Here is a 25716-nt window from a genome sequence, read left to right on the forward strand (position 1 = left end):
TATTTTCTCAGTGTTCATTTCTAGAATTTGTTGACAATGTATAATAATAATGTCAAATGTTCTTTGATAAAAATATTTGTTTAAGAAAGCAGCCTTCTGAGTACCTTTGCATAGTCATATCGGTGCAAAATCGGTGAAAAAATCCACATAGAAAAGGTCTGTTTTCATTCCAGCTCAAAAATTAGCTATACCGGTTACCTAATCGGTGAATTTCCCTCCTCTAAAATCGGTATCTTTCTCAAAAATCCCATATCAGTCAAGCTCTAATTAATTGTAAAGAAACAGTGCTGTTTAGACTCTCCATACACACACACACACACAATGTATACAATGTACTGTATACTTGTGTATATACTATATATTAATACTGTATTAATGTACTTTATACTTATGCATACTGTATATTTTAATACAATATATGTATTCTGTGAAATACTGTATATACAGTATATATCTTACAGAGTATATTGCATTATATTACAGAATAAACAATATATATTATGGTTACTCATTACATATGATCATAAATTGTCATAATTTGTTATAAATTGTCATAAAAGGAATATTTGTGTGTGTGCGTGCACACATGCCTTTTCTTTCTTTTTTTTTTTCTTTTTTTTTTATTGTTAGTGGAAGAATGCAAAAAGAAATGGAAAAACCTCCTTGACATATACAGGCGAGAATTAAACAAATTGAAAGGCAGAAAAAGTGGCTCGGCAGCTGATCACATTAAACCTTGGAAGCCCAGTGCCATCATGGGCTTCCTCAACCCCTTTATGGAGTTCAGAGCCACCAGTGGAAACATGCGTCAAGGGGTTGGGGAGCCCATTTTGGCCAAAACCAACAAATAAAGGCAGTGCCAGTCAGACAGCCAACCAGCCACAGTCACCAGTCAGCCAGATCCTGTAAGCAGCCAGCTAGATCCAACCAGCAGCCAGCAGAATACAACCAGCAAACAGCTAGGTCCAGGCCGACAAGGAATCGAATCAAGACAGGAGGAAGAAAAGTCTCCCCAGGGCATTTCAAAAAGGCACCGGGGGGGTAATTCAAGGAGGGAAAGGGTTAAATTTGAAATACACCGAATAATCTTTGAGGCGTAGTGCAGTCAGGAACAGGAAGAGAGCGGGGTATAGCTGACAAGGCCTTGAGGGGTGTTCGTAAGCTTATTTACCTTCGTGGTCCTGTCAGCTGTACCCTGCAGGTAAGGTTCATAATGTTAGTGTTTTTTGTTTGTTATAAAAAAACACTAACTATAAGGTAATTGTTTTTGAAAAATAAATACATTTGTTTCAAACTTTTCAATCCGTTTCTTTTTGTGATTATTGTTAAGGGGATAGTTCTTCTGCATAACACAAATTATATTTTGAAGAATGCCAGTGTTTTTGTCCATGCAGTGAAAGTTAGTGGGGTCCAATATTGATTTGATAGATGAAACTATTTAGTATATATTAATATTCATAGCCTTTTATAGTGTGCTTACCATACTGCAGTCACTATAGGTGTTATGCTTTATTATTCATACTTATTCATTCATATTGCTGTTATGTATTTGGCGGAGATGTGTTTAATGGGCATATCTAATAGTGTAGCCAGGATATCATTGTTTCAAGAAATGACACATTGAAACATTGCTCTTTTATTATAATGTGGGTGGCTCTTAAAAGAGCCTTTGGTTTGGTTCATGCCTGTCACACCTGTGGCTGCCAGGGAACTGGGAATATATATATATATACAGTTGTGCTCAAAAGTTTGCATACCCTGGCAGAAATTGTGAAGATTTGGCATTGATTTTGAAAATGACTGATCATGCAAAAAAAACTGTCTTTTATTTAAGGATGGTGATCATATGAAGCCATTTATTATAACAGAGTTGTTTGGCTCCTTTTTAAATCATAATGGTAACAGAAATCACCCAAATAGCCCTGATCAAAAGTTTACATACCCTTGAATGTTTGGCCTTGTTACAGACACACAAGGTGACACGCACAGGTTCAAATGGCAATTAAAGGTTAATTTCCCACACCTGTGGCTTTTTAAATTGCAATTAGTGTCTGTGTATAAATAGTCAATGAGTTTTGTTAGCTCTCACGTGGATGCACTGAGCAGGCTAGATACTGAGGGGAGCAGAAAAGAACTGTCAAAAGACCTGTGTAACAAGGTAATGGAACTTTATAAAGATGGAAAAGGATATAAAAAGATATCCAAAGCCTTGAAAATGCCAGTCAGTACTGTTCAGTCACTTATTAAGAAGTGGAAAATTCAGGGATCTCTTGATACCAAGCCAAGGTCAGGTAGACCAAGAAAGATTTCAGCCACAACTGCCAGAAGAATTGTTTGGGATACAAAGAAAAACCCACAGGTAACCTCAGGAGAAATACAGGCTGCTCTGGAGAAAGACGGTGTGGTTGTTTCAAGGAGCACAATTTGATGATACTCGAACAAAAATGAGCTGCATGGTCGAGTTGCCAGAAAGAAGCCTTTACTGCACCAATGCCACAAAAAAGCCCGGTTACAATATGCCCGACAACACCTTGACACACCTCACAGCTTCTAGCACACTGTAATTTGGAGTGACGAGACCAAAATAGAGCTTTATGGTCACAACCATAAGCGCTATGTTTGGAGAGGGGTCAACAAGGCCTACAGTGAAAAGAATACCATCCCCACTGTGAAGCATGTTGGTGGCTCACTGATGTTTTGGGGGTGTGTGAGCTCTAAAGGCACGGGGAATCTTGTGAAAATTGATGGCAAGATGAATGCAGCATGTTATCAGAAAATACTGGCAGACAATTTGCATTCTTCTGCACGAAAGCTGCGAATGGGACGCTCTTGGACTTTCCAGCACAACAATGACCCTAAGCACAAGGCCAAGTTGACCCTCCAGTGGTTACAGCAGAAAAAGGTGAAGGTTCTGGAGTGGCCATCACAGTCTCCTGACCTTAATATCATTGAGCCACTCTGGGGAGATCTCAAACGTGCAGTTCATGCAAGACGACCAAAGACTTTGCATGACCTGGAGGCATTTTGCCAAGACGAATGGGCAGCTATACCACCTGCAAGAATTTGGGGCCTCATAGACAACTATTACAAAAGACTGCACGCTGTCATTGATGCTAAAGGGGGAAATACACAGTATTAAAAACGAAGGGTATGCAGACTTTTGAACAGGGGTCATTTAATTTTTTTCTTTGTTGCCATGTTTTGTTTTATGATTGTGCCATTCTGTTATAACCTACATTTGAATATGAATCCCATAAGAAATAAATGAAATGTGTTTTGCCTGCTCACTCATGTTTTCTTTAAAAATGGTACATATATTACCAATTCTCCAAGGGTATACAAACTTTTGAGCACAACTGTGTGTGTGTGTGTGCGCGCACACACACACAGAGGTCTGGAAAAAATTAAGAGCACTCCAAATTGTTCTTAAATCAGCATCTCAACATATATGGCAGCTATTCCATTCCAGTGTCTGTTGATTTCCAACACAAGCACACCTCATTCTACTTAATGAGGTATTGATTAGGTGATCACCTGAACCAAATCTTATTTAACGAGGAAAAGTATAAAAACTACTGCTGTGGTCATCACTATCCTCTTGCAATAGGACCAGCCGGATGGAAAAACAGTACTAGTAGTACCTCAAAAGTAATTGGAATACAAAAATAACTATTGACCATGCCAAAAGAGTACAAAAGTAACATTTTCAGTGAGGAAAAGAAGGGTTCAACTCTGGCTTTACTGGCAGAGGATACAGTGAACGTCAGGTTGTTTCCATCCTTAAAATTTCAAAGACGGCGGTTCATAAGAACAAGGTCAAGCAGCAGACACTGGGGACAACAAAGCTACAGACTGACAGAGGTCGAAAACGACTCTCCACTGACTGGGATGACCGGCAACTCATTAGAATGTCACTCAACAATTATAGGATGACATCAAGTGACCTACAAAAAGAATGGCAAACGGCAGCTGGGGTGAAGTGCAGGGTGAGGGCTGTTCGAAACAGGCTCCTAGGGGCAGGCCTGAAGTCGTACAAAGCTAGAAAAAGCCCTTCATCAATGAGAAGCAAAGAAGAGCCAGGCTGAGGTTTGCAAAAGACTTTAAGGAGTGAACCGTAGAGGACTGGAGTAAGGTCATCTTCTCTGAGTCCAATTTTCAGCTTTGCCTAAAACCTGTCGTCTAATGGTTAGTCGGAGACCTGGAGAGGCCTACAAGCCACAGTGTCTCGCACCCATTGTGAAATTTGGTGGAGGATTGATGATGATCTGGGGGTGCTTCATTAAGGCTGGAATCGGACAGATACGTCTTTGTGATGGACGCATGAATCAAGCCATGTACAAGGTTATCCTTGAAGAAAACTTGCTTCCTTCCGCTCTGACAATGTTCCCCAACTATGAGGATTGGTTTTTCCAGCAGGACAATGCTCCATGCCACACAGCCAGTTCAATCAAGGTGTGAATGGAGGAGCACCAGATCAAGACCCTTCTCCAGACCTGAACCCAATTGAAAACCTCTGGAATGTGTTCAAGAGGAAGATGGTTGGTCACAAGCCATCAAACAAAGCCGAGCTGCTTGAATTTTTGCGCCAGGAGTGGCATAAAGTCACCCAACAGCAATGTGAAAGACTGGTAGAGAGCATGCCAAGACGCATGAAAGCTGTGATTGAAAATCAGGGTTATTCCACCAAATATTGATTTCTGAACTCTTCCCAAGTTAAATAATTAGTATTGTGTTGTTTAAAAATGAATATGAACTTGTTTTCTTTGCATTATTTGAGGTCTGAAAACACTGCATCTTATTTGTTATTCTGACCATTTGTCATTTTCTGCAAATAAATTTTTATTTGGAATTTGCAAGAAATGTTGTCAGTACTTTATAGAATAAAACAAACATTTTCATTTTACTCAAACACATACCTATAAATATATGAGACTATTGTGTGTGAAAATCCCAGGAGATCAGCAGTTACAGAGATACTCAAACCAACCCGTCTGGCACCAACAATCATCCATGCAATTATCTAATTAGCCAATTGTGTGGCAGCAGTGCAGTGCACAAAATCATGCAGATATGGGTTAGGAGCTTCAGTTAATGTTCACATCAACCATCAGAATGGGGGAAAAAATGTGATCTTAGTGATTTCAACCATGGCGTGATTGTTGGTGTCAGATGGGCTGGTTTGAATATTTCTGTAACTGCTAATCTACATTAGCTACGGTAACTAATATAAATATATATATATATATATATATATATATATATATATATATATATATATATATATATATATATATATATATATATACACACACACACACACATGCAATGTTTTGACATATTTATTGATGGAATACATGAAATTTTTATTTTATTAAAAGCTAAAATGTGACAAAATTGATCAAAAACTACTGATAAAAAAAATACTAGCTGAGAGAGAGAATTTCATTCATTTGTTAGCAAAATGGACATAAATGAAATATTCCAATATATTGGAATGAAATTGAGAGCATGTGAATCATAAGGAAATCGAACCATAATATCATGATGTACCACAATAAATCGAGTTGCAAGATATCAGCCCTAGTATATATGCAGCATGGGCCATTGTTTCTGTGCAGAGCATAAAAGCACACTCCCTACTAAAGATTGCTGGACATCTAGCAGCTTTTTAGTTCTTGTCTATGTGGCGTTTGCTCGGCTCTCATCCTACCTGGTCAATAGAGCCAGAGCCATTGATTTTTCCATGTAAAATCTTTATTTTAAATCCTAAATCATTGTATTTTTTTTTTTGTAGTGGACTGTGAATGGCCAGCTCAGAGTTGGCTTTTTCACCACCAAAGCTGTGCCAGCTGGGACAGAGCTTACTTTTGATTATCAGTTCCAGAGATATGGGTAAATGATTCAGGCTTTTCCTTTTATCCATTTTATTATCCATTAAATGAAACTTGAAATTAATAAAACTCTTGAAATCACATCTTCCTTCCTCTGTCCACAAGGAAAGAGGCCCAGAAATGTTTCTGTGGGGCTCCTAGCTGTCGCGGGTTAATTGGTGGCGAGACTCGGGTCAGTGTGCGAGCTGCAGGTGGGAAGAAACAGAAGGAACGTTCACGGAAAAAAGACACTGACAGTGGCCTTACCACGGTGAGCAGGTGATAGTTGATTATTGTGCTTTGTCATCGGAAATAACTAGAGGAAATCAGACAAAATGAACACATACAGCGGCTGCAAGTGTGGAAGTCCACAACTCGAAATCTTTCATGTCTGTGATTGTGATTTGTTTGGTAAACGTTTGTTTTGAGCAGCAAAAAAGAACAAAAAAAAAAAGTTATGTTGGACACAAAACACATGGCCTATCTCATTTTCAGACAGCCATTGTGTTATCTTTAAAAGCCAGTGGTGCCAAAGAAATGATCCTGTGGTTAAATTGGGTCAGCTTTGTTCTTGCTGCATGTTAATTGCTTTGAGACTTTCAGGGCCTGTTCCAGTCTACAAATAACACGGCAAGTATTCTGCAGGCATTCAAGCTAATCTCTTTTTTTTTTTTTTTTTTTTTGGGGGGGGGATTTTTCCCCTTTTTCTCCCAATTTGGAATAACCAATTCCCAATGTGCTTTTTAAGTCCTCGTGATCGCGTAGTGATTCGCCTCAGTCCGGGTGGCGGAGGACGAATCCCAGTTGCCTCCGGGTCTGAGACCGTCAACCCACGCATCTTATCACGTGGCTTGTTGAGCACGTTGCCATGGAGACATGGCGCGTGTGGAGGCTTCACGCAACCGGGCCAATTTGATTGCTTAGGAGACCTGGCTGGAGTCACTCAGCATGCCCTGGGATTCGAACTAGCGAGCTAGCGAACACCAGGGGTGGTAACCAGCGTATTTTACCACTGAGCTACCCAGGCCCCCAAGCTAATATAATTTTATGATTTATGACTGGTTTGAACTATCAGTATCTACTCTTCAGCAGAGCTACCTGCACTAAGAAAATAAACAAAATGTGGAAAAATCCGATACGTCAAATTGAGTTACTTGCAATTGTAAGTCAGCTTTTGTCACTGTCACTTAGTATTTGTTTGTTTGTTTGTTTTTTTGTTTGTTTGAGGAATGAGAGGTTTGATTTTATCCTGTCTTGCTGTCTGTGTCTAAACTGGTTGATGATGTTCTGCAGTTGGATGAGGAGCTGGAGGCTCTGCAGGAGAACGGAGAAGGCTTATTTGGAGAGAAAGATGTTATATCACTCTGCAGGCTCATGGTGCGAGTGGAGACGATGGAGCAACGACTCACCTGCCTTAAACTCATCAAGGTAAATTGCAACACCAACACACTGAAATGATTTAGATTTGTTACTTGGGTACTGCACAGCATTTTAGTGCTGGAGAAGATATTGCTTGTATATGATTGTATAGTATTAAGCATTTAACAACTGCTGAAAACCAGTCTTACCTCATTTTTTATTGGATTTTTAAATATATATATATATATATATATATATGTTTCTGCAGAATACCCAGAATCCCTTGTGCTTGAAGCAGTTTTTGGATCACCATGGCCTCTCACTGCTGTGGATATTTATGGTTGAACTTTCTGAGGCTAAGAGCAACTCTGTAAACCACATTAAACTGCAGCTAGAGGTAAAAGTTCAACATGCACACGTACAGTATATGCATGTTCAGAAGGAATTTCTGAAACATTTGAAAGATCTGACCACCAAGCAAAATATTAGGCTGCTAGTTATTTCTGTGTTGGTACTATGAAAGCAAATTTTGGAAAAAATTGGAAATGCCATCAGCTTATCTCATAGAATGGATGTTTTCTTGAATCACGAAAGGTCCTTTGAGAGATTAACATCTCGCATTCAATGTACAACCCCAATTCCTAAAGAGTTGAGACAGTATGGAAAACGTCTCCGGTTACGTATATAACCTCGGTTCCCTGAGATGTAGGGAACGAGACATCGCATCGCTGACGCTTATAGGAAAAACTCCTTTTCTCAGATTTCTGAACTCCTATTGGATCACACAAATTTAGATGCAACTGAATTGAGCCAATGGCATTCGCGACCGCTCAGCCAATGACATTGAGCACGCGGCGTTCAGCTTTCTATATAAGCGGGAGGCATAACGCCATCGGTCAGAATTTATCGTCTGAAAGCGCCGGCTGAGCCACCTGATAGTGATGTCCGGTAGCGCAGCTAGCTACGTGATGTCTTGTTCCCTACATCTCAGGGAACCGAGGTTACATACGTATCCGGAGACGTTCCCTTTAGATTTCGGTCACTTACATCGCATTGCTGACGCTTATGGAAACGTGTACGATCATGCCGCGGTACTGGACAAAGGACACATAACACTCGAGTGAATCTCGTTGTAACTACCCTGAGTGTATAGAAGGGGCAGGACATGAGATTGTGTCATATAGATACAACGCTTAGCTTATAGGTAGCGTATAAGAAATCAACCTCGCCCTGACAGTTCTGAGGGGGCGAGGTAACGAGCACATTCGCATCACTCAGTAGCGGGATGCTTTGCCTTTAAGAGGGCTCCAAGCGGACCTAGTAGAGCACAGCCAGGTGCACAGTCCGGTAGTGAAACAGCTGAGTTCCACTAAGGGAAACACAGCACATATCTATCTTTTAACCAGAGAATGAGTGTCCTCGGCATGACAGAGACACAAGTATATTAATGTATTTGCGTGGGAAACACAGTAAATATATATTCAAGCGGTATGGCCCAAGTGTGGCACCGCTTTACATTCAAATGTCTAAAGCACAGCCGAGACTTAAGAGATACTGCATGTAGTGTAATTAGGCAGTATAAACAGTATGACGGCACTTAACATGAAGGGTCGAGTATTGCATTGTTGCACAGGCGCATGCGGTCCGGGAGCGAAGTGAATTCATTGAGTTCTCGAAGCGTACCTTAGAACACAATGAATTAATGCTGCTGCACAGACAATATCTGTGAAGCCACCGAATACATGTCAAGGTTGTAAAATCGTGCAAAGGTGCTGGGCGAAGCCCAACCCGCCGCCAGGGAGATTTCTTGAATGGAAACACCATTTTTCCCATGCCCAAGAGGGGGCCATACCTCTCGTTCAGTGGGCCTTAATGCCAATAGTGCATTGGGTTCCCTGAGATTTGTACGCCAGTGTTATAGTGTCGATAATCCAATGTGACAGTCTCTGCTTTGAGACTGGCATGCCTTTCGAGCGACCTCCAAAACAGACAAAAAGCTGGTCCGTTTGTCTGAATTGGCTTGTGCGGGACACATAGGTGTGTAGCGCTCTGACTGGACAGAGCGTATGAAGGGAGCGCTGCTCTTCCAACTGGAAGGGAGGGGGGTAAAAGGCTTGTAAAGTGACTACCTGCGCCTTAAAGGGGGTAGAGAGCACTTTGGGAATATAACCTATTTTCCGTCTCAGCGTGGCTCTAGATTCGCTCGGACCGAATTCCAAACAGGAGCTGTGCGTTGAAAATGCCTGCAGATCACTCACCCTCTTAACGGACACCAGGGCAAGTAAGAGAGCTGTTTTAAAGGAAAGAGAAAGCAGATCGATAGTCTCGATCGGTTCAAAGGGGGCTTTAGTCAGCGCGTTCAGCACTAAGGCCAGGTCCCATGTAGGGATTGTAGCTGGGTGGGGAGGATTCAATCGCCTCACGCCTCTTAGAATGCTGACCACGAAACAGTGTCTACCTGCTGGCTGACCACGAAACAGTGTCTACCTTCTGGCATGCCCCATTCAGCTGCATGATTTGCCGAAATAGCAGCTACATATACTTTTAGCGTTGACAGAGTAAGACCTGCGTCTAAGCGCTCCTGTAAAAATTCCAAAATGACAGAAATAGGGCAGTTAACGGGATCGTCACGTCGCGTTTTGCACCATTTCACAAACACATTCCATTTGTAGGCATAGAGCCGTCTCATAGATGGGGCTCTAGTGTGCAAAATGTTATTATTTATTGCCTCTGAGAGGTCTTCGTCTTCCAACGCGACCCGCTCAACGGCCACACATGTAGATTCCATAACTCCGGCCGCGGATGCCAAATCGAGCCGCGAGCCTGAGAAAGAACGTCCCGTCTTAGTGGGATTTCCCATGGATGCGCATAAAGGAGCTCCACTATTTCTGGAAACCACAGTTGATTCGACCACCTCGGCGGGATGAGTAGAACTGTTTCCATTTTCCTCCCTGGTTTTGGAGAGGAGTGGAGGAATGAGACGCAGTGTGGGGAATGCATACTTTCGACCCGCTTCCCATTTGTGAGCTAACGCATCCACCCCCAACGGGGCCTGTCCTGTCATGGAATACCACAGGGAACAATGAGAGGTCTCCTGGGAGGCAAATAGATCTATCGTCGCCCTCCCAAACCTGTTCCAGATCTCCGTGACCTTCAGGGGGTGGAGTTTCCACTCCCCTGCGATCACTCCCTGTCGAGAGAGCATGTCCACTCCGAAATACAGGGCTCCGGGCACATGAGTAGCCCGCAACGACAGGAGACACTCGCCGCTTCATTTGAAGAGCTGTTGCATGAGTGTCATCATTGCTGGAGATCGCACACTGCCCTGGTGATTGATGTATGCCACTACCGACTTGTTGTCGGTGCGAATCAGAATATGATGCCCCGTCACCTCTGACTGTAATTCTTTTAGGGCTAAAATAATTGCCAACATCTCCAAGTGGTTGATGTGCCAGGTCTGTTTTACATTCGTCCACCCAGCCCGTGTTGGACGCATCTGTAGTAACTACTTTGCGTCTGGAAACCTGACCTAAGGTGACCCCAGGCCAGTAAAACCCATGGTGCTATCACAGATTGACAGTGGTTGGTGACTACAACGCGATGGTGCCCGTAGCGCAATGCCCGTTGAGGAACTTGGCGGTTGAGCCAGCATTGCAGAAGTCTCATGTGTAACAGACCAAGGGGAGTGACCGCCGCTGCAGCTGCCATAAGCCTGAGGAGTTTCTGAAAGCATTTCAGAGGCAGAGCCCTGCCCAATTTGAAACTCGCTGCCATGCTGCACATCGAGTGTATTCTCTTGGCTGAGAGCGAAGCGCGCATTGTTACAGAGTTCAAATGCAACCCCAGGAAGGATATTTCCTGACTGGGAATTAATGAGCTCCTCCACACATTGACACGTAGACTGAGTGTATTCAAATGCGCGAGCAGCCTGTCCATGTGTGAGTGCGCCACAGTCTCTGACTGTGCTAAAATGAGCTAGTCATCTAGGTAATTGAGTATGTGCAGCCCCTCCGCTTTAAGAGGGGCTAAAGATGCATCCACACATTTCATGAATGTGTGTGGAGCGAGGGAAAGGCCGAATGGCAGGACTGTGAATTGATATGCCGTTTCCTCGAATGCGAACCCCAAGAAGCGTCTGTGATGAGGAACGATCGGGATATGAATATAGGCATCTTTCAGATCTATTGAGACAAACCAGTCATTTTGACGGTTGTGTGCTATGATCTGCTTTTGTGTCAACATTTTGAACGGCGCTTTAACAGTGCGCGATTCAGAAGCCTTCAGTCCAGAATTGGACGCAACCCGCCGTCTTCGGGACAAAAAAATCGATCGGTGAGCTCGACAGGTTCTATTGCCTGTACTGCTAGCAGGCTGTCGATTTCTGCATGCAGAATGTGAGCGTTTTGAGATGACATTGTGGACGGCATCACGCCATTGAAGCGTAGCAGCCATCTCGCAAACTGAAGTGTGTAACCGTGCTTTAGAGTTGTTAACACCCAATTTGATATGCCGGGAAGGGATTCCCACGCTTTTATTCGCTCGGACAGCGGGGATAACGAGATCACTGAAGAGCTTAACACGGTGCCCGGCCCAGGGGCAGGGCTGATGGTTTGTGAGATGTGTGTGGATGCGTGAAGAGGAACATAGCTCTTTTCGGCAAGGCGGGCAGAGTGCACATTTTTTATACACTTTATTGGCACAGACAAACTATTGTGAACAATCTCTCGAACAGGAACGGCAGGAGGAGAGAACAGGGATTCTGTGCGCTTGGGGGCGGGGCTTCTCCCCCTTCCAACGCGGACTCTTCTTCACGCTGCTGAAGCCATCAGGAACGCTGAGGCTGATCAGAGGAAGGTTTTCCCGATAGGCGGGGCCCTTGGCGCGGTGGCTGTGGATAGTGGCGCTTCGGCCAAGGCTTTTTTGGGCGAACGGCTGGCTCAGATGGACCCTGAGGGGTCTGGGTAGTAAAGTACTGCCGTTTTGGGGGGCACTGCGCTAATGCGGAGCGTGAACGGCTGGGCTGAGTGGCAGTACTGCCTCATTTAGGCATGAAATGCTTCATAGCCTGCTGCTGTTTTTGGGCTGTCTGGAAGCGCTCCGATAGGGCTTCCACTGTGTTGCCGAAGAGACCAGCGGGGGATACCGGCACGTCGAAGAGGGCCGACTTGTCCCCGTCGTGCATGTCGGTCAGCGTCAGCCAAAGGTGACAGTCTAGGACGACCAGATTTCCCATGGAGTGCCCAATCTCTCCGGCAGTGGCCTTTGTTGCTCTTAGTGCCAAATCGGACGCGACGCAAAGTTCTTTGAACACGGTCGGGTCAGGACTGGATTCATCTATTTTTTTTAAGAATTTTGGCCTGGTAGACCTGGAGCACTGCCATCGTGTGCAAAGTGGCACCAGCTTGCCCAGCTGTATTATAGGCACGTCCCGCTAGTGTCGAAGTAAGCTGGCATGGCTTAGACGGGAGCAGTGGGCAGGATCTCAGGCCAGTTTGAGGTTCGAGGGACATAAGTGAGCTGCTACCAGCTGTTCAACGGGGGGAAGCGAGCCATATCCCATTTGGTCTGCGTGGTTGACAGATGTGAAAGCTGCTGTATTGGAGAGGTGCAGCCTTGCCGAGAATGGTGAACTCCACGATTTGGAGAGTTCAGTATAGACCTCGGGGAAAAATGGGCCAGGTCTGTGCGGGGCGGTCTTAGTTTGGCGGCCTGGCAAAAACCACTCGTCCAGCCGAGAACGAATTGGCTCTAACGGAGGTGACCATTCGAGCTCCAGCTCGTCTATATCCTTAGCTAATGTTAATGAATGAATAGAATACAACAGGCAAATTGTTTTACTCAGACTAAAAGCTGTTTATTTGTATACAGCATAGATTTACATATAAGTAGATCGTGTTTTTTCATGAAACATAAATAGAATATGAAAAACTGTAAACACCATTACTTAAAGCAAATTCTCCCAATGAAAACAAGTCCCAGTGCACATGGTTCGATGTGTAGATTCTGAGGTAAACTTCTTCACCGTTCGCATCTGACATTCTGAGCAGCTGAAGGGATGTTGGGCGGCTGCTCCCGGGTCCTAATGCCTACCGCATACAACCTCTGTCTGTGTGACTTATACACAGATACGACATCTGTGGGGTTTTTTTTCTCAACGTGATTTTCAAATATTTTTTAAATGATTCTACTGCAATTACGCCACTGACCAGTAGGGGTTCGCGGCACCCCGGTTGAGAATTAAGCAATGCATGCTTCATTGAGAAACACTTGAAGGAAACATGCATACCTTTTAATTTATTATTTACATTGAAATGTAACTTTAGGTTAAAGGAGTGTGCTCAATAGCACATTACCATGTTAGCATATTTTTGCTGTGGTATCGAAATTGGTTTCAAGAACTGTGAAATTTCACTGGTATCTGTACCGATTATCGAAATGTTGGTATCGTGACAACACTAGCTTCTGCTTTGCATTGTAACGCCTTCATCTCTGGATGCAGCGGCGAATGGTGTTGACTGGTTTTCGGCCCACAAAAAAAGCCCACATTTTTTTCCAATGGGGAACAAAGGGGAACATTGTTCTCAAAGTGCTGGATTATTTGCTGACACATCTGTTGGCAAATTGGCGAGCCTCGACCCATCCTTGCTCTTGAAGGACTAGGCTTATTTTGGAGGCTCCTTATATACTATAACATGATTGCCTCACCTCCTTTTTCTTTTTATTAGCATTTTCCATACCGTTCCAACTTTTTCGGAATTGAGGTTGTAAAAGGCATTTAGAATTATTAGCCTAGTTATTAGCCTGGAGCTGGAAAAAGACATATTTTTGTGTAGACTAAATGGGATTCTTATAACCAGTCTTTAATAGCTGAAGCCATTCTGAGAAGATGCTGGCAGATCTGTTCTGTTGTTAATCTACATCAGTCACATGGAATTGTTAAGAATGTCATATTTTACAGGAAACCTCAAGCAAACTTAAGAAATTCTTAGTGGCCTGATATTTTCGGAAATGCAGCTGTATATTATGTAGTTTTCAGAATCAGAATGAGCTTTATTGCCAAGTATGCTTACACATACAAGGAATTTGTCTTGGTGACACAAACAATACAAAAACAGCAGCAAGACATAGATAATAATAAAACATAAAAATAATTATACACATACGTACAGACACACACATACATACGCACATACACATGGGTAGTGCATTTAAACTCCTACAAAGAAATTGAAGCTTATGGTTTTAATGTATTTTTCTGTTGCATCATCCTCAGATAATGAATGCACTGGCTGTCCTGCCCATCTCTACGAAAAATATGCTGGAGGAGAGCCGTGTGCTGCAGTTTATCCAGCGCTGGGCTCAGAGCCGGCCACTAAGCCAACCTGCAGAACAGGATGGCTACTCCAGTGAGAGCACCTCACGTGCCCAAACTCCCCTCAACACCCCTGATGTTCCATCAGCTAAGCTGGCCGCTGAGATGGACAAAGACACTCCCAAGCGGGCAGTCTACCGTAGATTGAAGATAATCAGTGAGAACAGTCTGGACAGTGCCCTCTCTGATGCCAGTAAGGCTTCAGATGGGAAAGAGGAAGAGGATGAAGAAGAGGAAGAGATGGAGGATGAGTCTTCACAGTTAGAACCCACAATTGATAGGTCAGTGAAGATGGAAAGCATTAAAGCACATGCTGAGAGTCAAACTGAGGTTGAGCCCATGTTAAAGGAGGAAACCCCTGAGGCTGTTGAACTCACTCTTTCAAGGCCCGAAACAATGGTTGGTGAGGAAAAGGCACTCAAAGCACAAGAACCTGAAGAGCAACAGCTCTGTAAGTGTGAGGAACAACCTCCCTCTCAGGGTAATGAAAAACTGGTGGAAGAGACCAAGAGTGAGAAGCTGGTGGAAAAGCTCAAGAGTCAGGAAATGGTGGGAGAGCCCGAGAGCGAGGAGCTGGTGGGAGAGCCCGAGAGCCAGGAGCTGGTGGGAGAGCCCGAGAGCCAGGAGCTGGTGGGAGAGCCCGAGAGCGAGGAGCTGGTGGGAGAGCCCGAGAGCCAGGAGCTGGTGGGAGAGCCCGAGAGCCAGGAGCTGGTGGGAGAGCCCGAGAGCCAGGAGCTGGTGGGAGAGCCCGAGAGCCAGGAGCTGGTGGGAGAGCCCGAGAGCGAGGAGCTGGTGGGAGAGCCCGAGAGCGAGGAGCTGGTGGGAGAGCCCGAGAGCGAGGAGCTGGTGGGAGAGCCCGAGAGCCAGGAGCTGGTGGGAGAGCCCGAGAGCCAGGAGCTGGTGGGAGAGCCGGAGAGTGAGAAGCTGTCTATGAAATCAGAGTTCCAGACAGTGACAGTGGAAGAACACTCTGAGGTCACGGATATTAAAATAATGGAGGACATTAGTAATGCAGATGTAGTTACTGAGGTCCAGGTGGAGAATGCATCTTCTGAACAATGCAGCTCAGCAAAGAACATGAGTAGCACCAATGCAGAGATGACACCCACACAATCAGAAGTTATAACGGAGAGCATATCCTCTGAAGCCACAGCTGTTGCCATAGAGAGCACATCCACAGAATCTCCAGCTGTCTCTGTGGAGACCACTCCATCTGGTTCTGCTGCTGTTTCTATAGAAAATACATCACAGACTGGTGTAGCTGCTGGTTCTGCTGACCCTTTAGCCATGGGAACTTTGGCTGTTCCAACAGAGGGCACTGCAGTGGGGACGCCCTCACAAGATGAGGAGGAGGCCGTTTCTGATGTAGAGAGTGAGCGGAGTCAGGAGCCACCAATCCGGGCTTCTGATATCAGTGACATGGCTGCCCGTCTGTTGGACAGCTGGAAAGACTTGAAGGCAAGATTTAAGATTTCTTTAAAGTAGGCAAGCATGTACTTGAAGACTTGATCATGTTGGCTTACAAATAAATTAGCTGTTGGTTTTTCTTCTCAGGAGGTTTACAGGATACCAAAGAAGAGCCAGGTTGAAAAAGAGTCAAATGGTAAGTCAAGAATTTATCTTAAACTACTACCAGTTTCATTTTAACAATACATAAGTAATGCTTGCACAATTACAATTCCTTATTTTGACAACCCCCTAACCCAATTAAAGAGATTGTTGACAAAAATTAAAACAAAAATGTTGTCATCATTTACTCACCCTCATGTTGTTCAAAACCACTATTACTTTCTTTCTTCCATTGAACACAAAAGAAGATATTATGCAGTATGTTGGTCACTTTCACTGCATACATTTTTCATATGATCAAAGTTAAGGGTGACTTTACCTGAGCCATATCTAGGGACCAGAGTAACACATGGGGGTAGGCTTTTTTTGATTAGAAAGCAAATGTGTCGCAATGCCCCAGCACCCACCCACAACACCTTAGCTTCATGACTTTTGCATGGGCAAGCACCACTCACGTTTTCTTGAGAAAATATAATTTGAGTTGTTCTGTTCCATCATTTTTCTTAAAACAGATCGCAGTCGAGATCGGGAAGCAGTGATGACCCATCGGACACCTTCAAGCAGTCGAGAGAGAGAACGAGAAAGAGAGAGGGAGCGTGATCGAGAACGGGACCGGGATAGGGACTGGGAGCGTGAGCAGGATTGGGACCGTGAGTGGGATGGAGAGAGATCAACCCTTCGTAGTGCAGATAGGAAAAGACGACGAGGCTCTACCTCTCCTCTGCCGCCTTTAGCATATGAGAGGAGCAACCGCAGAAATGAAGACCGGTAAGATCTAAAACCATAAAATCAAACACAGAATGACAATGTGATCTGAAATGGCATTATATGTTCCCATTTATACATTTTAAATGTTTAATAGAATTAAATAAAATTCAGTTTAATAAAATTCAGTCATAATTTCACTTGAGGCTTTAAGATCTTCCAGTGATCAAAAGGCGGATTACTGATTCCTATATCCTCTTGTATTATCTTTCTACAGTTATGAACAGGCCAACAGCAGCAAGAAGAAACTACACACCAAAGAGCCTCGTAACAAGCTTTCCACAGAGGAGCGACGAAAGCTCTTTGAGCAGGAAGTGGCTCAGCGTGAGGCCCAGAAACAACAACAGCAGCAGCAACAACTGCAGACACTTGCATTCAACCCTCTGGTCTACACTTCCAGTCCAAGCTTTATGACTTACCCACCTGGATACCCTATCCAGACGTACGTGGATCCCACCAATCCAAACGCGGGCAAAGTGCTCCTGCCCACACCTGCTGTAGAGCCTCTCTGTGTCACCTCAGTTGCTGGTGGTGCTGCTGTTACCTTTGAACAAACGCCTACTCAGCCTATCATATCAGATCTAGGTCTAGCCTCACCATCCTCCACCACCCAGGCCGGACCTACCTCCAGTTTGGCACACATCCCTGCTGCTCTGGAGCTTTCATCAGGCACACAGACACAGCAGTTTGTCCAGCCTGCTGTGCCTGCACAGGACATGAGCGTAGCCATCCTGTCCATGCCTGCGCAAACAGCCAGTCCACAGGTCCAGAGTCAGCAGGGCTACACCACGCTCTGGGACCCCAACACACAGCAGGCTGTCACGGTGCAGACGCAGCCTACCCAGCAGTATTCCACCATCGCACAGCCTCAGACTGCCATCTATTACCAGGGCCAGCCCTGCCAGACCATCTATAGTATTCCTGCAGGCTACCCACAGACCAACACACCTGTCATTCAGGTGGGAAACTAGTGCATTCCTTTTTGATTCTTATATTCTCAATGTGTTGTCACATAGTGGTCTACCACAATGCTTTTTTTTAATGGTGATATCTAGAAGGCAGAGTGGTCAAAATTGCTAAAATGACATGGTTCCAGTGCCCAGTCTGGAACCATTACACAATTTCTACCAAATAAAAGGCTTATTTTGTAGTACATTTAAATGACTTCTGATTAAGGGTGGATAATAATATTGATTTCCCCATGGATCATGATCTTCATTTGAATGATCTCAATATTAATTCTTAAATCCTAAGATTAATCTTTTACTCTATGCACAACTCTCTAAAATGCAAGTAAATTACTCACATTTGCAACCAAATTTCATGCTATACAGCTAAAAGGTATATATTTAGCAACTGGCTGGTATATGTTCAGATTTCACTCAATCTGAACATTGTGAAGTATAGTGATGGTGTATTCAGCAGCGAAATCCTTTCACTGCATGTTGAGAGTAAAAGTTGTTCTGTGTAATGCGTGTCCAAAAACTAGATCCACGCTACCCATTTGTCATTACCCAATAATGTCTCTTTTAATATCCTCTCTGTTCTCTACAGTCAGTTGTTAATAAAAAAACAAAAAAAACATTTAATTGTAATCATGTATAGCGCAGATGAGATAAAGCCATTCGAGTCTCTCTCGTTAACATGCGCTCTTTTACAGACGATCTTTACAGAAATGCTGGTTTTGTTAAAGAGACAGTACCGGTTTTAGCACGTGTTCAACAAATTAGTGTAAATACTTATATATTATGCAATTAAACAATAAGCATGTTGCAAAAATAACATGTGAAATATAATGTTTAATGTATTAAAGTATAATGTTTTTTGATTGAATGCATGGATTGGTTAATTTTTAAAAAGCAAAAATGCAAAAAAAATTATTAATTTAATTTTTTCATAATGTACCTAGTAAGAAGGTCCCCTGTAGAATTAACAGCATTAGCTGGAAAATAATTTATTTTATATGTAAGCAAAATGGACATTATAACTGAAATATTCCCATATGAATTGATATCAAAGTGGAATCAAATGGAATTGAGAGATTGTGAATCGGAATCTAATCAAATCGGGAAATCCGTATCAATACCCAGCCCTACTTCTGATGTTACATTTCAAGACAGTTTGGATGGCTTAAAAGCAGTATAATAAATTATTTTGGATGTTAAAATATGTTCTTTAAACTTGGAGTAAGATGCTTAAAGACCACAATGTGCCATTTTTGTCGTGGGCTGGTCATGTAAAAACAATCACTTCTAAAGATCAACCGATTTTGCTTAAGGTTGTGAAAAAGGCTGATAACCGATCAGTCGGCCAGTAGTTTAAAAAATGTATGTCGGGCACAGACATAGAGGCTACAAGAGTCCCAAATGAGTAAAATCTGAGATGCAGTTCATTATTAAACTGCAATCCAAATAATAACCAAAGAAAATTAAGATTTGGTGTATAACGCAGGACTTTAAACTATTAACAAGCCCGAAATGCACTGGGGAGGAATAATTAAATAAAAAAACAATTACTACCACGTAATTCTATCTGATAGTCTAAAAAACTATAAAATCATTGCTGAGTATGATGACCCATGGCCAATAAGTCCAAGTAGAAGATGAGCAGTTATGTGGGTAGTTGGATAAGGAGAATACAGACTCATTGGTTTCATTTCGGAGACATTACATAATCCTTAGCATGTCTTAACAGCCAAGCCAGAAATTCATGGCCCTCCTTCATCAGCCTCAACTAATATCAACTGCTATCTTTCCAACAGCATAGCAACTATCTGCACAGATTAATCGGTAAAGCCGATATATTGGTCTGCCTCTAGTTACTTCATATTTTGGCTGTCATCTCCTTGTCTTTGGAGAGGTTCACAGATTTGGGCAGGGACTCTCTGGCATTAGCACAACTGCTGCAGTGGAAAAGGGGGTATGAAAAATGTTTGACATCAGAAAATGTGCATCACCCATTGACAAGACTATCTGTAGTTTTGGAACTGACAAAAGGGGGAGCTAGCACTTCTTGTTATCAGTTACAATGTTATTACAAAATGCGTAATAACCAATTAATCAGCTTGGCTGTAATATATCTGCCTTACACAATTCTAACAAAGATCATATATGGGGCTTATACTGTAAGAAATGAATGTAATGACTGTCAAGCAAGTATTGCCACACAGTAGTGAAACTGACATGTCACAACTCATCCCTGCTAGAGCAATATTCACACTAAATGAAGCTCAGAGCATTAAAGTAAAACCTTAGCATTTTTTTATTTCCTAAAGAGTGAACACTGTTAACTACATTGTCTTTTAATGTAAAAATGTAATGCTGCTTAACATCTTTTCTTGTTTTTTGGATGTGCACAGACATACACTGAGCCAGCCGCCAGCTACTTGCATGGCCAGCCGGTGTACACGGCTCATCAGCAGGGTGTGGTTGTGCAGCAGGGAGGCACTGTCACCACAATTGTCACATCTCAAACAGTTCAACAGGTATGTAGCTCATGCCTTCAACCAGAAGGGGGTGCTGTTACACTTTCTGTCTCCCACTCTTTCACTTTTTTTTTTTTTTTTTTTTTTTAAACCTTCTGCCTAGAATATACCCTTGTAATTAGGGCCCAAGCACTGAAAGTGCGGAGGCCCTATTGTTCTAAGGATTATTAGGGCCCAAGGATTGATAGTGCAGAGGCCCTATTGTTCTTCTAAGGATTATTGATTTCGCACTGACAGTCATAAGCTCCGCCCAACAGGAAGGCTGCCATTTTGGATTGTTTGAAAAATGCATGCTCTGGAATTTGAATTACTCCTAGGGATTTCATGTTACAGGTACCAAATGACATTGACGATGCTAAATTGCGAACAGATTTTTGATATATTGAACAGTGTTGCCACGGCGACGCAAAAAATTAAGGGCACAAATGTGAAACATAAAAATTCATTTGTATGTTTGGTAATGGGGGCTTATCACATTTATGCGGCTATTATGGGTCACGGTCATAGCGCCATATAGCACGGTATATAATGATGATTTGTGAGTTTTCACTGCAAAATAACCCCAAAAAATGCAGCAAATTGCATTGCAAAATTAGCAAAAAGCCGCAGCAAATTCAGTCATTTTGTAATCCCAGCTAGCCAAATTACATGGCCATTTCCTAACTGCACCGTAATTTGATGACCAAACTTTCGTTGTGGCAGTGTAACTGATTATGTTGTGACAACCGGAAAAGTGAAATTCCTGGATTCGTTGCCACAATGTAACTTTGGAACGGTGCCAGTCTGTCATTATGAAGTTGTGACAACATCAAGGAACAATAGTTGTTTGTTGGTTACCAGTTTGTAATTTTTGCTTTTAATGATTATTCTATGGGCAGACATGCAGTAGTGTAACCTAATTTATGTCCTTATTTTCCCAATGTAATTTAAAGGTGTAATACTTAAAGATGGGAAAGGAGGAAGCTGAGACCGGCTTGACAAACACATTGACATTTAATAACACTTTTCAGCGTCCAAAGAAACAAAAACACGCACTGCTTTTCAGCCAACTGCGTCAAATCCTAAAGACATGCGGACAAGTTTCGTACACCTCTCTGCCGTCTGCCGCTGTCTCTTCTCCTTAAATACTCCCGCCTCCCCTCGCTGGAAGGCGAGGAGTCATTCGCCACTTATCTTCCCAGCCTCGCTCTGCCCAGACACTGCTCGGCTCCGCCCTGCTCTCCACAAAAGGCTACTTAAACAGTTGCGTATGACTAATGAATGCAGACTAAAAGTTTATGTACTTCATTTATTTCGAAAAAGAGAACAGAGAAAAAAAATGCAACAATAAAAGAAACTGAGACCTATTGCCACATAACTGCAACACAGTTACAAGGCTAAATGACTTCTGCTCATATTAAACTCTACCTAGACCAACTTAACACCTAATGCATTGAATTACATTTGTTAATTTAATTTAAAGCAATTTTAGGGATATATAAAAATGGTAAATGACTTCATTACAATATAATCTTCAGATTGTTTCAATAAATAAATTATAGCAAAAATTTCAAATTAATCAGTTAGCAATAAAACAAAAAATACTGTGTGTGTGTGTGTATGTATATCATTATATATTCAACAACACTCTTTGCCTTGCTTTTCAGCAGTCACTGTGGCACAGTCACACACAGCTCTGTGCATCTGTCTCTCCCCATCAGCGAGCAGGGAGGGCTCTGTAGCGCCCCCTTGGAAATGGGCATGCAAGGTGTGCTCTGTAGCACCCCCATTTTCACCTACAGTCACCAAAATTGGTACATGTATAGTTCTCATCAAGCCGAACAACTTTCATACAGTCATTAGTTCTGCCCAACGGGAAGTTGGCCATTTTGGATTTTCTGAAAATTGCAGGTTCTGAACTTTTAAATACTCCTCCAAGAGATTCATGTGACTGTCACCACATTTAGACAACATTATGCCAAGACATTGAAGATGCTAAATTGTGAACAGATTTTTGATATATCGAACAGTGTTAATATGGCGAGGCATTAATTGCGAAAATGGGAAACAGGAATTTTCTCATATCTTCTGTGCAAAATGTGTGATTTAGATCAAAATTGAGATGCATGTTTAGCCTTGCAGGCTAATCACAGGGATGTGCGTGGGTCACATTCATAGCACCACCACCTGGCAGCAGGAAGTGTGGCTCTTACAACAGACTTTAAAATAGTCCTCTTATATTTACCCAAATTGCTTCAACATTGTTTAGAATAATGTAAAATGCCAAACGCATGTGTCCGTCTTGCATTGTTTTCCGAAAGCCACCGAGTGGAAATGGACCCATGGTGCTTGGGCCCGTCATCGCTGTGTACAGCTATATTTTACTCTTGGTTTCCTACATTCATCAATGAAAAAGGATTACTTTTGTAATGCAGAACTGTGCCAGATCAGATTTTTTTTTGGACGCATACAAAGTTTACCATATGGCAATATAAGCTATTTGTATTGTGCGGCATAATTACTGTGGTCACAGAAACTACTTCACTATACTATAATTCTCCCTAGGCTGCTTGTAATTAATATTTTATATAAACAACAAGGTTTCACTAACTTCAGAACGCAGATTAAACTCTTTGAACTGTGATTCACCATAGGAAATGATCGTACCCAACAGCATCATTGACCTGCCGCCCCCCTCTCCACCCAAACCGAAAACCATTATCCTACCTCCCAGCTGGAAGGTGGCGCGAGACCCAGAGGGCAGAATCTATTACTACCACATCATCACCAGGTATGAATGGCTCTTATTAAACAAGTGTCTGGACATCATTAAAACTGAAGTAGGGAGCAAAATTTAATCCTCCTTAATCAGTTAAACTAAATGATGTCAGCATGGATTAATTTAGATTTAGTCAGTACAGTAAGACTAAGTCTTCCAGTGTGGTTTTAGGCAATATTACTTTGCAATGAGAATGTATGTTGTGCTCTTATTGTTTCAGGCAAACACAGTGGGATCCTCCCAGCTGGGACGGGGATGCAGAGGAGGCCAGTTTGGAACACGAGGCTGAGATGGACCTAGGGACACCCACATACGATGAAAATCCCTCAAAGGTATTACAGGTTCCCATGCATCCTGGAAAACCTGGAATTTTGCAATGCAGTTTTCCAGTCATGGAAAAGTCATGAAAAAATACCTAAATGTCCTTGAAAAATTTACTATAGTAAACTTTAGACAGTGACAGTGTTTGTACCGCAACTATTTTCGATAATTCAATGATCAGAGTCTGTTTATATCGCTGTTATCACATGTAGGGCACTATTATTTCCGCAACGCGATAGCACGAATGGAATCACTGAATCCAGTTATAAAAATTGCATTAGCTATAAAATGTGTAATGTCATGGAATTTTATGTATTTGGGACAAAAGTTAATGTTTGGATGCACAATCAACGCTAAACGCTCAACACTCATATGCTGAAAACACCTTATGTGCTCTGTCACACGTGCTCTGGTTCACAGCTTTTGGGGATTTAATAATCACACCTGGCCATGTAGCAAACTGCTTATCCGGAGGTGAGAAACTACCATCAAAAACACACAAACACCAAAATAAAAGACTGATTTAATTGGATGCATGAAATGGGAAAAAATATCATGTTTAATACAACTAAATAATAATAATAATGTATTAAAGCAATATCTCACATCTGTGATGTTCTGTTGTGCAGCATTTCATTTGACAAAAATATTTTCAGTGGTTTGCATTGTGCTGTGAGGATTTTGTACAAAAAAAAAAAAATTAATTTGTTGTTGTTGTTATTTTTATTTATTTTTTCTCCCTTGTTCTCCCCAATTTGGAATGGCCAATTCCCAATGCGCTCTTAAGTCCTCGTGGTGGCGTAGTGACTCGCCTCAATCCGGGTGGTGGTGGACGAATCTCAGTTGCCTCCACGTCTGAGACCATCAATCCGCGCATCTTATCACGTGGCTTGTTGAGTGCATTACAGTGGAGACATAGCATGTGTGGTGGCTTCACGCTGTTCTCCGCAGCGTCTTCGCACAAATCACCACATGCCCCACCGAGAGCGAGAACCACATTATAGCGACCACGAGGAGGTTATCCCATGTGACGCTACGCTCCCTAGCAACAGGGCCAATTTGGTTGCTTAGGAGACCTGGCTGGAGTCATTCAGCACACCCTGGATTCGAACTTATGACTCCAGGGGTGGTAGTCAGCATCTTTACTCGCTGAGCTACCCAGGCCCCCAAAGCACTTCATTTGTTAAAAAATAATGCAGTGTTATGTTGAAAAATTGTATTAATATAATTATCTTTTCATTTGATTAAAGTTTTGACAAATTAATTTGATAAGACTCCATTTTAATGATGAAATTTAAACTGCCGAATACAGAATTTTGAAAAAAATAACCCTCTTATAACCACAATTTTAATGGCCTCTCATGAGTTTTTGCTTAAATATTAGAACCGTGTGGCACATAAAATGTCCCGGAAATGTCCTGGAAAATTGTGCCTTGAAAAGAGTGGGAACCCTGAACCATTTACGTAAATTTTTCTTGCTCTTTAGAAATAAAGATTTGATGTACTAAGTGGACATACTCTAATGTTCACAGCGCAGTGCTTCCTCCCAGTCCTCCCAGACCATTTATGGAAACTTGACTTCAGAAATGAGTCATTTTGAAATTGCAATGTTGTTAAAGTCACAACCATGAGCATCTTAACATATGGTTGCCCTACCCATGTATACACACTCAGTGACCACTTTATTAGGAACACCTGTACACCTACATATTCATGCGAATTATCTAATCAGCCAATCGTGTGTGAGCAGTGCAATGCATAAAGTCATGGTGATAAGGGTGAGGAGCTTCAATTAATATTCATATCAACCATCAGAATGGGGATAAGATGTCGTCTCAGCGATTTTGACCGAGATATGACATGCCTCTGTCAAAATCACTGAGACCTAATAATGAAAATAATAATATCTAATAAAATGGTCACTGAGTGTATATCCACGCCTATTCAGTATTTAGTAACTTGGTGGGACATTATTACTCATTTCACATGCAAAGAAGTTAGCCGGCCATAGCAGAGGTCATTATCATGTTTAATTATCACAGTATGTTTAACTCAATCATCAGAGAGAGGGCCAAAATGGTCTTGGAAAAACTGTTTTGGTGCAAGAAAACTAATTATAAGTGGACTGCACATTTTAAAGAGCATATTGAATTTTCCCTAGTGGTCACCATCTCATTTATTAAGGTGCCACAAGCACTCTGGTGTTCACTTCAGTGCA

General features: G+C 42.4%; 1 protein-coding gene across 5 annotated transcripts in view; it reads left to right on the forward strand.

Annotated features, from left to right (window-relative positions):
• The window catches only part of LOC127453427 (histone-lysine N-methyltransferase SETD2-like), a 61828-nt gene that overhangs the window by 33045 nt on the left and 3067 nt on the right, over nt 1–25716 (forward strand). For 2 of the 5 annotated variants that reach the window (XM_051719747.1, XM_051719746.1), the window contains 11 exons: nt 5795–5892; nt 5997–6141; nt 7164–7298; nt 7498–7626; nt 14503–16059; nt 16156–16204; nt 16683–16938; nt 17153–17894; nt 20294–20419; nt 23053–23189; nt 23398–23509. In XM_051719747.1, coding sequence (XP_051575707.1) covers nt 5795–5892; nt 5997–6141; nt 7164–7298; nt 7498–7626; nt 14503–16059; nt 16156–16204; nt 16683–16938; nt 17153–17894; nt 20294–20419; nt 23053–23189; nt 23398–23509 — 3486 coding nt within the window. Of the gene's footprint in view, nt 1–5794; nt 5893–5996; nt 6142–7163; nt 7299–7497; nt 7627–14502; nt 16060–16155; nt 16205–16682; nt 16939–17152; nt 17895–20293; nt 20420–22065; nt 22213–23052; nt 23190–23397; nt 23510–25716 lie in introns of those variants that run through there. The other 3 variants (XR_007899407.1, XM_051719748.1, XM_051719749.1) reach the window with 3 other exon arrangements.

This window comes from Myxocyprinus asiaticus, chromosome 15, assembly GCF_019703515.2.
Source record: "Myxocyprinus asiaticus isolate MX2 ecotype Aquarium Trade chromosome 15, UBuf_Myxa_2, whole genome shotgun sequence".
NCBI classification, from domain to species: Eukaryota; Metazoa; Chordata; class Actinopteri; order Cypriniformes; family Catostomidae; genus Myxocyprinus; species Myxocyprinus asiaticus.